The sequence below is a fragment of the Benincasa hispida genome, chromosome 3 (genome assembly GCF_027475165.1).
Source record: "Benincasa hispida cultivar pf3 chromosome 3, pf3_genome.v1.1, whole genome shotgun sequence".
Classification (NCBI taxonomy): domain Eukaryota; kingdom Viridiplantae; phylum Streptophyta; class Magnoliopsida; order Cucurbitales; family Cucurbitaceae; genus Benincasa; species Benincasa hispida.
In genome coordinates this window covers 14,361,991-14,377,588 of record NC_143480.1, presented here as the reverse complement: position 1 = coordinate 14,377,588, position 15,598 = coordinate 14,361,991, and the positions used below count along the sequence as shown (strand labels likewise).

The 15,598-nt window shown below is 32.6% G+C and overlaps 1 protein-coding gene across 1 annotated transcript; it reads left to right on the top strand.

Moving 5' to 3' along the window:
* Positions 1 to 9,799: 9,799 nt before the first annotated feature.
* On the top strand, positions 9,800 to 12,092 carry LOC120072833 (sulfate adenylyltransferase subunit). Its single transcript, XM_039025349.2, has 3 exons — positions 9,800 to 10,173; positions 11,325 to 11,543; positions 11,647 to 12,092. The coding sequence occupies exons 1-3, from the start codon at positions 9,982 to 9,984 to the stop codon at positions 11,854 to 11,856; spliced, it is 621 nt and encodes a 206-aa protein (XP_038881277.1). The 5' UTR covers positions 9,800 to 9,981; the 3' UTR covers positions 11,857 to 12,092.
* The last annotated feature ends 3,506 nt before the right edge of the window (positions 12,093 to 15,598 follow it).

Sequence of the window (15,598 nt, the reverse complement as noted above, 5' to 3'; positions counted from 1 at the left end):
AGCGAGGAGCCTAAATAACACAAATACATAATAAGGCGTCTTTCAGCATGTCAAAGCTTGCCTTGCATTCATCATTAAACTCGAAAGCCACATCCTTGTGAAGAAGAGAGGTCATCAGCTGAACAATTTTACTAAAATCTTTGATAAACTTGTGATAGAAACCTGCATACCCAAGAAAAGATCAAACCTCCCTTACGCTTGTAAGGTAAGGGAACTTAGCAATAACATCAATCTTAGTAGGATCTACCTCAATACCATGCTTAGAAACAATGTGTCCTAAGACAATTCCATGCGAGACCATAAAATGACATTTTTCAAAATTAAGCACAAGGTTAGACTCAATGCATCTTTCTAACACTCGAGATAAGTTTGACAATCAATCATGAAATGAATCTCCATATACAGTGAAATCATCAATAAATACCTCAATGCAATTTTCTATGAACTTAAAAAAAAAAACACTCATCATGCAGCGCTGGGAAGTGCCCGAAGCATTACGTAGTCCGAACAACATCCTTCTAAAAGCAAAGGTGCCATAGGGACTATTGGGTTTTATGAACTAAAACTCGTAGATAATGAATGTAATTAAATTATCGTCATTAATAAATAGTTACTAATGTTTTTCTCAATCAGTGTTATTGATGTTTTATTTAACTTTGTCTTATTAATCCTAAAATCCAATAAACTAACATCCTAGGTTGTCTTATGAGTCTTGAACTGTATATAGAGACATATAGGGATCAATGTTCAATATACAATATAAAGGGTTTATAGTATAGAGGTAAGGTTGGGCACCTTATTTTGGTAACACTATGGATACGACCCACTTTCTATTTGATACAAATGCAGTAATCCAACGCATTCGTATAGGAGTCACACGAGTGGGGATATCCTGGGCAATGATTTTGCACAAGACTGAATCGCAAAATAGTAACCACTAGATGTAACTCCATTTACTAGTTAGGTTTCTAATTCAATAGGATGATCTAGGCAACTTGGTCTTACTCCTGAGTATATTATGAACTCCTGTTTATGAAGGATTGTCCTTTGATTTGTATGAGTGAGAGTGGCCAGTTCGCCAACTCAATATGCCTACCATTTTAGGGATAAGGGTGAGCAGATAGTTGGAAACATAATCATACAAGATGGATTTCACTCTTTTCTGACTTTAGGGTAAGTAGATGAGTGTTCCCTTAAGTGGTGTCTCTGGGACTTGAACAAAAGGGCCTACCCTCTCACTGCCCCAAGAAGAGTTTATGTTTAATGGTTGGACCATAAACAGGTTGTTCATTAGAGGAGCACTGGTACTTAAGGATGTAGAGATAACCTAGGGCTAAAATGGTAATTTGACCCAGCTGGTGTTACGAACACTCGTGAAGGACTAACTTGCTGTTATTGGTCTATATCCATGGACACAGAAACATATCTGTAGTGAGAAGAGTGTAGTTGTGGGTCTTTAGTGGAGTGTACTCACAATTAACGAATATTGATTAATTTGGTTAATGAGTTTAGCCAATTAATCTCACATCGTTGGAGCTTCTGATCTGCTAGTCCATTAGGTCCCATTCCTAGCTTGTAAAGGGTATTGAAGTAATTTGACATTAAATTGAACTTGAAATGTTCAAATTTAGAATTGGGAATTTTTTTTAATATATGTTGATACATTTTAATATAAAGTTTAACATTAAGATAAGAATAATGTGAATTGGATGCGCATTAAAACTATATATTAAATCAGAGAAATATATTTGAATATGATTCAAATGAGAAATTTAAATTAAATATGTGATATTTAATTGGATGATTAATTAATTAGAGATTTAATTATTTATTTAATTTAAATGAATTTTGAATTTAATTAAATTGATTAAATCAAAACTATAGGTTGAAATTAATGCACATTAGATGACATTAACACTATAGATTATGTGAGATAGAACCATTTAAATATGATTTAAATGGTTATTGGTTTTTATTTATTTAATTAAATAAAATAAATAGTTTAATTTAATTTAAATAAAATGCAATTCCCCACGTAGAGGAGTTACTAGAGATGTGTGATCCTCACTTTCACCCTCCCTATCTCATTCTCTCTGTATCAAAACAAAAGAAAAAAGAAAAAGGCAGTGAAGATCAATTTGATCGATGAGAAAATTTTCTGCATTTTTTCTTCCTTTTTCCTCCCAATTCCTAAAAGAAAAAAAAAAAAAAAGGAGAATCCCACAATTCTCATCTCCTCAATTTTCCTACAAGAATAGGAAGCACTCCAAGTAGTGGTGCCCATTCCTAATTCGTACAAATTCCATAGACTTCCCAAAAGGTTTGCAATGTAGGTTTTTTTCCCTGTATAATTAGGTTTTTGGGAATTGTATGCTTAATCTATTTTTCCTGTTTTATTCCAATGTAAAATTGTTATGTTTTAAATGCCAATTTTAAATATGTTTAGGTATTGTGTTTTGGCTTCCGTTGTGCCTAGGGTTTTCATCCCATCAGGGACATGTAAAGGTCATCTTCGGTTGGTCTTCCTGGTTAATCAGGATCTGATAGAAACCCGAAAAACCATCAAGAAAACAGAAGAAAGGCTTTCCAGCTAACCTTTCAAGCATCTGATTTATAAATGGAATAGGAAAGTGGTCCTTTCTAGTTACAATATTTAATCTCCTAAAATCAATACTTGTTCTCCACCAATTTTGAATCCTAACAGGAATTAGACTACCTTCCTCATTCTTGACCACAGTAACACCTGTTTTCTTAGGCACTACATGTATGAGACTGACCTATTCACTATCATCAATAGGGTAAATAATACCTACATCAAGGAGCTTGAAGACCTTATTCATCACTACCTTTTTCAGAACAGGGTTCAGATGTCGCTGGGGTTGTCAACAAGGCTTAGCTCCATCTTCAAGAGAAATCCTATGCATGCACACAGTGGGGCTAATACCTTTAATGTCGGCCAACGTCCACCTAATGGCTAGCTTTTATTGTTGCAAGACTTTTACTAACTGCTTCTCTTGCTCAGCAGTCAAGCTCTTGGAAATAATTATGGGTAGTATTTAACTTCTCCCAAGTAGGCATACTTCAAATGATTAGAAAGCTCCTTCAGCTCCACTTTAAGTGCCTGCCCAATAAAAGGATGCACCTTTTCAGATGAATCATTATTAGAACAAGAAGGCATACTTACCGGCTCTGACACGGATAAAGTGGGAAGCTCCTTAAGTGAGATTAAATTGCCTGAATCATCCTCATCATCATCATAGGTGTCCCAAATTACCTCCTGCTCAAGACAATCAAACACGTCAATTTGGCAAAAAGACTGCACATGCCCAACAGTAGGAAATCTCATAGCATAAAAAATATTAAATTTAACTACTTCACTATCAAACTGAATAGACAAAGTACCTTCATCTACATCGATCTTGGTCTTGGCTATTTTCATGAAAGGACGACCAAGCAAGATTGATGCAGATGAAATAGATGTAGGTTCCTCCATCTTAAGAATATAAAAGTCAGCAGGGAGAAAAAGATCATTAACCTGAACTAGGACATCTTCTATGATCCTTAACGGGTGAATAAAAGACCTATCAGCTAATTGAATTACAACACCAGTCTCAGTCAGGTCTTTCAATTTTAGTTCTTGGTATATTGAGTATGATATAACACTTATGGATGCACCAAGATCTAACATAGCTCTCTCAATTTTCTTTTTACCAATCACACAAGGGAGAGAAAACATACCTGGATCCTTTTGGTTTTCAGGCAAATTCTTTTAAAGGATCGGAAACACAAACTGACTTACCACAATCCTCTTTATTTCTTTCGCTTGCCTCTTCCTCGTGCATAGTTCCTTATGGAACTTGGTGTTGTGCGTCACTTCTTCTTATTATTTTTCTTCTTATGCATCACTTTCAGAATCTATTTCATATTCCCACTTGCCTTTTATGTTATTCATGTGGCACACGTCTAATTCATCAGGGTATTCTAACTCCTTGAGTATGTTGAATTTCACTTGTTGTCCATTCACCTTCATGATTATTTCTCCTTTCTAAACATCAATTAGCGTTTGCCCTATTGATAGAAATGATCTACACAAAATTATGGGCATATCTCTATCCGCTTCATAATCCAAGATTATGAAGTCTGCGGGAAAGATAAACTTATCAACCTTAACCAAGACATCTTCAATTTTGCCCTCTAGATGTGCTATGTGAAAGAATCGAATTCCTTAGCAGAAGTGCGTGAACACGCGTGCTTACAAAATTCATTTTGGAAATCAAGAAGAAACAGAGAAACATACAATATACAAGATAAACAAAAAACTCATAAGCATGTTGTATAGAGGATAGAGAGATTAGAAGAACTAACCTTTGAAGACCGTCTTCAAAGAATTCTTCTCTGTAACTCACAAACAACCACAAACTCCTCTACACAGACTTCTCCCTCGAACTCAACGTACAACAGGACATCATCATTGGGCCTTCCTTACTATTCTCAAGATTAAGAATAAAGGATGTGTAGGCTCTTTGATTTTGGTAAGAAAACTCAATTTGAGAGATAAAGAAATTTCTATTTTCTAGAGAGGAAGTTGAGTGAAAAACCATTTCTCTGGAAGAACTCTCTTCTTCTGTATTAGCACCACCTTGTGTATCACTCATGTGAGGAGAGATCCCTCGACCGCACGTTAACTCCCCTTGCTAACTGCTGGGGAGTTAACATTAACTTTTAATTTAATATTAAATTAAATCCTATTTAATTTAATTTAATTTAGTCTAATATATATAACTTAATCTAATTAATTAAATCAATTAACTAAATATCATATATTTAATTAATGTCACATCTGAATCATATTCTAATGTATTTCCTCTCATATATTATAGTTTTAATATGAATCTCATTCATATCAAACTTAACCTATAGTTTTAATATGAATCTCATTCATATCAAACTTAACCTATAGTTTTAATATGAATCTCATTCATATCAAACTTAACCTATAGTTTATTTAATATTTGAATCTTATTCAAATACATTATTCTCTCATTAACTTATAGATTTAATTTGAATGTTATTCATATTAATTTTAACCTATAGTTTTATATGAATCTTATTCATATAAATAATATTTGAATCTTATTCAAATATTTATCTCTCTCATAATAAATTATAATTTTGAATCTAATCCAAAATTAACTTTATATTATAATGTATTTATATACATTATATTAATTGTATCTTATACAATTAATTCCCTTTATTTAATTTGAACAATTCAAATTAACCCAAAACTAATTGATTCTTAGTTTTACCCATAGTGACCTAGCAAAGGGATCTAATGGACCTACAGATTAAAAGCTCCAATGATATGAGATTAATTAATAAAACTCTTTAATTAAATTAATCAACATTCATTAACTGCAAGTCACTCCACTAAAGACCCACAGTTGCACTTTTTGCACTATAAACATATTTCTGTATCCATGGATATAGCCAATCAAAAGTAAGTCGACCTTTATGAATTCCATGTAATATAGCTGGATTAAATTACCGTTTTATCCCTGTGGTTACATCTAACTCCTTAAGTACCATCAATCCCTTTAATGAACAAAGAGTTCATAGTCCAACTATAAACTAATCTCTCTCGAACCAGTGAGAGAGTAAAGCCTCATTGTTTAAGACTCGAAATCAGCTATTAAGGGAACAATTCATTTACTTACCTTAAAGATGAGATGGAGTGAGTTATATCTTGTGCAGTTGTGTTCCCAGCTCCCTACTCAGATAAATCCCCAAAATAGTAGGCATATTGAGTCGACGAATTTGGTCACTCTCACCTATACAGATCAAAGAATTGCCCTCATAGACAGAAGTTCACAACTCATTTAGGATTAAGGTCGAGTAACCTATAGTCATCCTATGAAATGTTAATCTCTTCAATCAACGGTGTTATAAAGAGAGACTAATCATTTTACGGTTTGATCTTATACAAACTCTTTGTATATGATACTTTCATTCACATGTCTTCACATGAACGATTAGGATCAAATCGTTTGTAACATTTTACAACTATTGTAACAATTACAAAGTGGGTCATATTCGTAGTGTCATCAAAATAAGACACCCAATCTTATTCATATACTACAGATTATTAGGTTATTACTTAAACATGATCTACTTGTATGTCAATCACATACATGTTTAAGTTACATAAAATAACCTTAGATCTTTCTTTAATGGATTATTGTATATATAAAATAATCAATTATTATTTCAATAACATATGACTATGAGGATTTAGGACATACATCCTAACACTAAGGAACAATCTACCAACTATAGTGTTACTGATGTTGGCCTTGCTTCACCAATCCCTAACTTCTTAAAGATAGATAGAGGCATCAGGTTAATACTCACCCTTAGGTAACATAGAGCTTGCCCTATGCCGATGTCTCCAATAGAACATGGGATGGTGAAGCTCCCGAGATCTCTCTTTTTATGCTAGGATGTTCTCCAGAAGCATGGTACTGCATTCTTGCGTCAGTTCTATCATTTCAAACTCTTCTATTCTTCTCTTCTTGGAAAGTATATCTTTTAGAAACTTCACATACGCGGACATCTGCTTCAACACTTCGACTAATGGAATGTTTATGTGCAGTTGCTTTAGTACATCCAAGAAGCGTCGAAACTTACCTCCATCACTCTTTTTCTTCAATCTCTATGGATAAGTAGATGAACGCATTTCTGATGACGCTTTTGAAATTGTAGCATTTGCAGATGAGATTCTATGTTTTCTAACTTGTTTTTCTTGCATTGAGTCTAGTGTTTCAGAATTCTTCATTGGTTGGTTGATTGGTTACTAATTAATAGAATTGTTGTTTTCCTCAATTGTTGGTCTAACTGTTGGGTTACTTCTTCCAAATTTTTTGGCAAATGGTTTTCCACTTCTCAGAGTCATTGCTTGACAGTGCTTCTTACTTGCATTCCCTACTTTTGGCCAATAATCTTGCAAATGCAAGGTTTCGACTTGATAATAAGCACACGTGTGACCATTTACTGGATGCGTCTATTAATACCATAAAATATCTAAATGATCCACTTGGTGGGTTAATAGGTCCATATATATCACCATGAATTCGTTCAAAAAATGCAGGTGATTCAGTTTCTACTTTAGCTAGTGATGGTCTAATTATTAATATACCTTGAGAGCAAGCATCGCATGATAATTCATTAGATTGAAGAACCTTCTGGCTCTTCAATAGATGTCCATATGAATTCTCAATAATTATTCTCATCATATAGATCCTGGATGATCCAATTTGTCATGTCAAATAGCAAATATATCTGGATTCATGAACTTCAGGTACATTGTTGCATATGTTTCAAATTACTCGTATATGAGTATGATATAATCCAGAAGATAAAGTAAATAACTTTTCTAGTATACGCTTTTCATATGAGACAGTAGATATCATATACAGATATTCTCTCATTCTTTCTATTAGTCTCAAATATGATAACCATTGCAACGTATATCTTTAAAACTCGGTAGATTTCTTTTTCATTGAGTAGGGAACAATTTATTATCAATTGTAAATTTTGTTCCTCTAGGTAAAATAATATATATATTTTTTCCAAATCATTCAATTAGGTTTTCAAAAACTAATATTGTGTTAATTTTTGCTTCCAACATTAACAATTTGTAAAAATATTTTCGGTTGTAAGTATTGTGTGTATAGTTTCACAGTCTGCCATCTTCATTGCTCATTGCTTAGTCACTCAAAATATGAAAATTATCCACGTTTCTTCATTAAACAAAATGATGACAATAAGAGAAACAAAACTTTGAATATTAAAAGTTCAATAATCTTAACTAAAGATAACATGAAAAATAGATTCTAGAAAAAGCATTAATTTTGTAATTCTCAAAATTGAAAGAAACACTTGTTATGTCATCAATTGTGGCAATTTTTGTTTCAGGAGATTCGAAAAGGTCTGGCACATCAACATTTATCATATTGGATGGGCCACATATATCATTTTCCTGCTACACAAATCTTGCTTCCACATTTTTCATTTTTCTTGAATTATTATCTTGTGGAGTTTTTCCTTTACAATCATCATTTCATGTGGTTCTCTTGAAATTTGGATGATTATAACAATCATCACGAAGAATACTTATTTCTTCCTCTATCGCGGTCATGACCTCAACCATGATCACAATTATTAAAATTTACAACATTCATTTCAGGAAATGGTGTTGTTCTAGTTGGTCGAGATTCATGATTTTTCATCTATGATATTGCTATTGCATGAGCATATCCGAGACACGAAATGTAGAAAAATATTTTATCTAACATATTGATCTCAAATCTTGGAGCCTCAAGTGTATCCATTCACAATGAGCTTTAGGAAGAATAATATTTTCCTAATGATCATATTTTTATGGCATCCAGGTACATTTCAGCATCAAACACTCATGACAAATAATTATTATCATTAATGTTAAAGGTTATGAATTCTAATTTTGTAAGATTTTTCATGGTAACACTATCACGAAACATTTTATTTATATTAAAAATTTAATATATATATATATATATAAAACATGCAAAACAACAATTAATTTATTAATCATAACGAATAGGAGAAAATGATATACCTTTAGGACCTACCTTTATCATAGGAAATAACGGGAGCTTCTGCTAATAAAGTGTTGTAAAATTGAGAAGAAAAATGGGCACGACGAAAATACGAATATCGAGAAAATATAATATTAAATTAAATATAACATAATATATAAATAAAAAATTAAAGAACAAAAGATGAGAAATTAGAGAAAAATGAAAATTATGAAATTTTTCTTTTTAAATTTCTCTCCAAAAAGTCTCTTCAAAATTCAGCAATATATATTTTTCTTAAATTCACCAATTGCCACTATTTATAGCCAATGTGACAAATATGAGGTGGAAGTACATGGATACTAAAAGTCAGTAATTGTATGGCATATGGACAACATGTATAAACACATATGGGGTTAGTGGGAGAATGTCATTAAGCATTGAAAATCTATTTTATAATATATATTATATATATCAAATTTGGAGCCTAAAAAATTAAAGATCAAATTGAGAAGAGAATATTGAATGTGTTTTTTAGTTAATGATTTGAGGATGATTTTGAAGAGACTTTATGCCAACTATCGTGTGACAAGCTCACTTTTCTATAGGAAAAATACATCTTTGGTTTTTTGGATCTAGTTTCTATTTAGTCCCTAAATTTTAAAGTGTTATACATTTAGTCCCTAAGTTTTAAGTTTGGTTTCAACTTAATCCCTAATTTCAAAATACTACAATTTTACCCTTTACATTTGAGTTTCACTTCAATTTGGTCTCTATATTTCAGGATTTACACTTTTAACCTTGATTTTTACTAAATATACATTTTCCACCTTTAAAATTAATTTATGTAAATAAATTAAAAATTATTAAAATAATTATAATGAATTAAGTTTCATTATTTTTATCACTTTTAAATTTAAATTTAAAATTTTACTTCACAACTATTTTAATTAATTAATAGAAATTGACGTCAATGATTGAAAATGTGTATTTAGTAGAAAAAATGATGTTAAAAATATAAAATCTTAAAACCCAAAGACCAAATTGAAACAAAACTCAGAAAAAATTGTAATATTTTGAAATTTAGAGACTAAATTGAAACCAAACGCAAAATTTTAAAATTAAATATATAACATTTTAAAATCTAGGAAATTAATAAAAGCTAATCCAAAACCTAAGGAGGAAGGAGATATTATTACCTTTCTTATATTTCATTAGTTTAATACCATAAAGTTATCCCTTACGACGCAATGCATTCCCCGAAACCCCGAGGCCAAAGGCTAGCGCTCGTGTTTCTTCTCTGACTCTGCCCATCACATTTGAAAGCGCAGAGGCCGTGGGTTATTGGCCGGGAGATGCTAAAACAATGCTTCAGGTTCTCAATCTAAGACCCCCAACTCCGATTCTGGCCTTATCGACCTCGATTTCCGGTGACCTAACTTGCTCCGCCCTCCTATTACTTCGCCCTCGTAATGCAACACACAATTGGGCGCTTTTACAGTCCAACCTCAAGTGCAACGGCAGATTCTCTTGCCTTTTCCCCGATAATCGAAGAGAGGTGCTGCGTTTTTCTTTTCTTTGTTTCTTTCAACCTTCAACTGATTAGAATTTGTAGCTTGTTCTCTTTTTATGTTGTGTTCGTTGTCAATAACCTAGTTAATTTTCTGAGATTGATATTTCCGGCTGGATTTTCTTTACTTTTTCGAGGAAATATAAATGGGTGGCGAAACTTTATGCCGTGGATTTGCCTTCTGTGGCTTACTTTTTGGGGGAAATTTGAGAAACATATGGAAGGGAAACTGAGGGGTTGGGTAATTACTTCAGAGCTAGGATGGGAGATAGGGATAATATGGAGTTGAAGCTTAATACCCTAGTTACCTTATTCCATAACAGACATAAAGTGGATGAGAATTGGATAGCTTTGCTTGGTATTGCTAGCTATTTGTACATTTATTAGAAAATTTTATTGCATACTAATCATCCTGTACTTGAGTTCTTTAACTTAGAAGACTATAAATTTGAGCTTTTGTATGAAGAAGCCTGGAAGCTTTATTGTCAAAGTTGCATATACTTCTATTTTTAATACAATAGGGTTGGAGAATTTGAAGCACAGACCTCTTAGTTGCTAGCACATCAGTTGAGTTATACTTGCTTCGGCGATTGCATGTGCTCTGTTGATGCTGGCTTTCCAACTGTATCTGACTGCTTTCGTTAATTAAATTTCATCCTACGAGGGAAAAAAAACTTAAAAGAGTCCACCAATCTAATAGACTGGCTGCTGAAAAATTGAAGTGTGAATTGTTCTACTCCTGTTTGAGAGAGGACTTCAACTTTTTTCTGTCTGTTTCAATTATTTTTTGGAAGCATTCTTCTATCCCATCTTTTTTCATCCATGGGAATCAGAAAATGACTAACATTTATCCTTGGTAGTTGTACTTACCCTGTTACTTATTTCCCTTTTCCCCAGGGCAGTGTCATTATTGTTAGATATGCACATCCATCCCTTGGCTTTCCTCCCAAAAGAAGAAAAAATAGAGAATTGACTTTATGTTGTTTAATTTTGTGTGATCCAATATGCACCTAATTTGCTCCATATACAAACTTGCCGTGCATTCTTCTTTATTATTGTGCCCAACACAACAAAGTGTGTTATGGAATTGGAACAAAAGAAAATCTGGCTTAAATTTACCTTGACTTTGTTGATAGCAGGAACAGGCAAGGAAGGCATTAGAAAGTGCACTTGGGGGAAAGAAAAATGAATTTGAGAAATGGAATAATGAAATAAAGAAAAGAGAGGAGATGGGTGGCGGTGGCAGTGGTGGACGAGGAGGTTGGTTTGGATCGGGCAGATGGTTTGGTTGGTCTGATGACCAATTCTGGCCAGAAGCACAACAGACTAGTCTTGCTGTTTTAGGTATAATTGTCATGGTAAGTATTTTCCTTCACCCATCATAGATTCTGCATATATTGTTTTGGAATGCAATCTAACCATCTAATCTCTCATTTCACTGCTGCAAATTTTCAATAAAAGTATCTCATAGTTGCAAAAGGCGAACTGTTGCTTGCTGTTGTTTTCAACCCACTGCTGTATGCTTTGCGAGGAACAAGAAATGGATTGACTTTTGTTACTTCAAAAATTTTGAGGAACACCTCTGCTAGTAATTATGCTGAGGTTGAAGATATTTCAAACAAAGAAGTCTCTGCCAAAGAGAGAGTTGCAAAGAAATGGGGGAGCGATTGATCTTTAATCCCATTTACTTTTGACCTTCATGTTTCAACTATTCAAAAATAGGTTGCTATGTAATTTTTTGGAAAATGTTTGGCTCCTAGAATTAGTTTTTTCCTTTTTATGTGAGTTGTTTTCTTTCGTTTTAAAGAATAGCTTCCTTTTAAACTGGATGCTTGTGTTCCCTTCTTCAACAGAAACCTCCCCCAAACTAAAAGAGTAAATATTGAATTGCATAATTACTCTTTAAACCTTGTTATATTTGTCATTTTTATAAACATACACGACACACGTAGTTTCATTGTTAGCGACTTTTGAGATACTAGGTAATGTCTTATCTACTAAAATATGTTATCAAATTGACACATGATCCAAGATTTAGCCAAGAAAGATCATTTCTCATTACCATACATGAATGTACTCCCCCTCATAGAAACATCACTTGAGAGATCTCTGAGTCGTTGCATTCTACTGTTGTGCACTAGTTTTTCAAAGTTTGTGGTAGGTATTGCCTTTGTAAATAAGTCCGACAGGCTATCTTTCGAATAAATTTGTTGTACAGTGATGTCATTTTCGTCAAGATCATGAGTGTAGAAAAACTTTGGTAAAATATGTTTTGTTCTAACTCTTTTAATATATCTTCACTTGATTTGGGATATGCATGTTGTATTGTCTTTGTATGATATCGTTGGAAAATTTTTACTAGAAGACAAACCACATGTTCTATGAATATACTGAGTAATTGATTTTAATCATATACTTTCTCGACTAGCCACGTGAATTGCAAGAATTCCAGCATGATTTGAGGAGGTGGTTGTTATGGTTTGTTTCACCAATAATCATGATATAGTAGTTCTTTCACATGTGAACAAATAACCTATTTAAGATCTAGTTTTGTATGGATCAGATAAATATCCAGAATCTACATAAAACAAACTCATATCGATCGTTTCTCGAAGATAACAAAATATATGCTTAACTCCATTTCAATGTCTTTTTGTTGGAGAGGAACTGTATCTAGCTAATAAATTTATTAAAAACACAATATCTGATCTTGTATTATTAGAAAGATACATATGTATACCAATTACACTAAGATATGGTACTTCAAGATCAAATAGTTATTCATTATTATCTCCAGGTCGAAATATGTCTTTCTTCACATCTAGTGAACGAACTTCCATTGGAATGTTCGATGGATGTGTTTTATCCATATAAAATCTTTTCAAAACTTTTCCTGTATAAGTTGACTAATGAACAAATATCCCATCTGTTAAATGATCAATTTGCAAGTCAAGGCAAAATTTTATTTTTTCGATATCTTTCATCTCAATTCTTTCTTAAGATATTTTATTGTCTTTGAAAACTCTTCAGGAGTCTTTATTATATTTAAGTCGGCAACATATATAGTTATAATAACAATCCTGATTGTGATTTCTTTATACCGATCTCTGTAACTTTATTGAATACGATTCCTGAGAATTTGATTTATATGTTTCAAGTACCTTAAATCCTTTTGGGATTCTCATATAAATATCAATATCAAGAGATCTATATGAATATATTATGACTACATTCATAAGATGCATATCCAAACTTTCATACACAGTCAGACCAATTAAATATCTTAGTATAATTGCATCCACCACCGGAGAATATGTCTCTTTATAATCAATACCAAGTTTTTATGAAAAGCCTTCTGCAACTAGTCTTTCTTTATATCTTGTGATCTCATTATTTTCATTTCTTTTCCTCACAAATACTCATTCGTATCTCACAGGTTTGACACCTTCTTGTGTTCGGAATATTGGTAAAAAAATCTAACGTTTTGAAAGTGAGTTTAATTCTACCCCGATTGCTTTTCTCCATTGAAGTCAATCTTTTCTATGTCAACATTTTTCAATAGATTTTGGTTCAGAATCCTCATTTTTAGATATAATATATGTTGGGGTTGATGCCCTAGATCTCGTGGGTCTTGTAGTTTGTAATTGTAATGTAAAAATAATTTATTTATTTTATAAAATATGAGCTATTTTATTCGACATTAAGTAGCATTAACCCACAAAACCAATAAACTAGCATCCAAGGTTATTTTCTGTAACTTAAACATGTATGTAGAGACATACAGGTGAATCGTGTTTAAGTGATAACCTAAATGGTCTGTAGTAAATGGATAAGACTAGGTACCTTATTCTGGTGACACTATGAATACACCCGCTTTGTAGATGTTACAATTATTGTAAAGTTCTACAAAGGATTTGATTATGATCATTCATTAAAGACATGTGAGCAAGGGTATTCTATACAAAAGGATTTGCATGAGACCGGACCATGAAATGAATAGTTTCATTAAATAATGTCGTTAATAGTAGAGACTTACATTTCACCACGATTGTTAGGTTTTATGCTCTAAAACTTGTAGATAGTAAATGTTATTAATTGGCCGTCATCAATAAAGAGTTATAGATGTTAAACCAAGTTATTGCTTGCATTGTTGTCTAATTTGTCTTAATAACCTTAAATCCAATAAACTAACATCCAAGGTGTCCTATGAGTCTTGAATTGTAATGTGGAGACTATAAGAATCAATGTTCAAGATATAACATAAAAGGTTTATAGTATAGGCACAAGGTTGAGTACCTTATCATGGTAATACTATGAATATGACTCACTTTGTATTTGATACAAACGTAATGATCCAGCGCGTTCGTGTAGGTGACACTCGAGTGGAGGTGTCCTATGAAAAATTTGCAGAGGACTAGACCGTGAAATAGTAACTACTAGATGTAACACCGTTGACTAGTTTGGTTCTTATTTCAATAGGATGACCTAGGCGACTTTGTCTCAATCCTGAGTATATTATGAACTCTTGTTCACAAGGGATTGTCCTTTGAATTTCATGGGTGAGGGCAGCTAGATCGCCGACTCAATATGCCTACCATTTTGGGGACAAGACTGAGTGGGGAGTTGGGAACATAATAAAACAAGACAGAATTCCCTCTATCCCTCCTTCAGGATAAGTAGATGAACGTTCCTTTAAGTGGTATCTCCGGAATTTGAATAAAGAGCCTTATCCTCTCATTGGCCTGAGAGGGTTTCTATTTATTGGTTGGACCATAAATAGGTTGTTCATTAGAGGAGCACTGATACTTAAAGAGTCAGAGATAACCTAAGGATAAAATGGTAATTTGACCTAGTTGAAGTTGCAAACACTCCTGAAGGACAACTTGCTGGTCCTGGTCTATATCCATGGACATAGAAGTATATATGTAGTGAGAAGAGTGCAGTTGTGGGTCTTTAGTGGAGTGTACTCACAATTAATAAATATTAATTAACTTAGTTAATGAGTTTAACCAATTAATCTCATATCATTAGAGCTTCTGATCTACAGGTCCACCAGGTCCCCTCTAAGCTCACTAGAGGATACTTAAGAGGGATAATTTGAATTGTTCAACTTAATTTGAGGAAACTATATACTAATGTGATTAATATATAATTGGAAAATAATATTTGAATAAGATTTAAATTAATTAATTCAAGTAAATTAGATTCACAAATAATTATTAATAGAGAGGTTTTGCACATATACATGAGATGTATATGATAATTAAATGTATACATTAAATTAGGTTTAATATATAAGTAATTATTTAATTATTGTGCAAATCAAAATTAAATAAGTGTTATTTAATTGGACTAATTAATTGAATAAGTGATTTAATTAAATGAGCTAATTAATTAAATAAATTCTATTTAA

Coding starts and splice junctions, on each gene's coding strand:
- LOC120072833 (XM_039025349.2), top strand. CDS start 9,982: ATGCTTCAGGTTCTCAATCTAAGACCCCCAACTCCGATTCTGGCCTTA. Junction 10,174..11,324: donor TCCCCGATAATCGAAGAGAG/GTGCTGCGTTTT, acceptor TGTTGATAGCAG/GAACAGGCAAGGAAGGCATT. Junction 11,544..11,646: donor TTTTAGGTATAATTGTCATG/GTAAGTATTTTC, acceptor TTTCAATAAAAG/TATCTCATAGTTGCAAAAGG.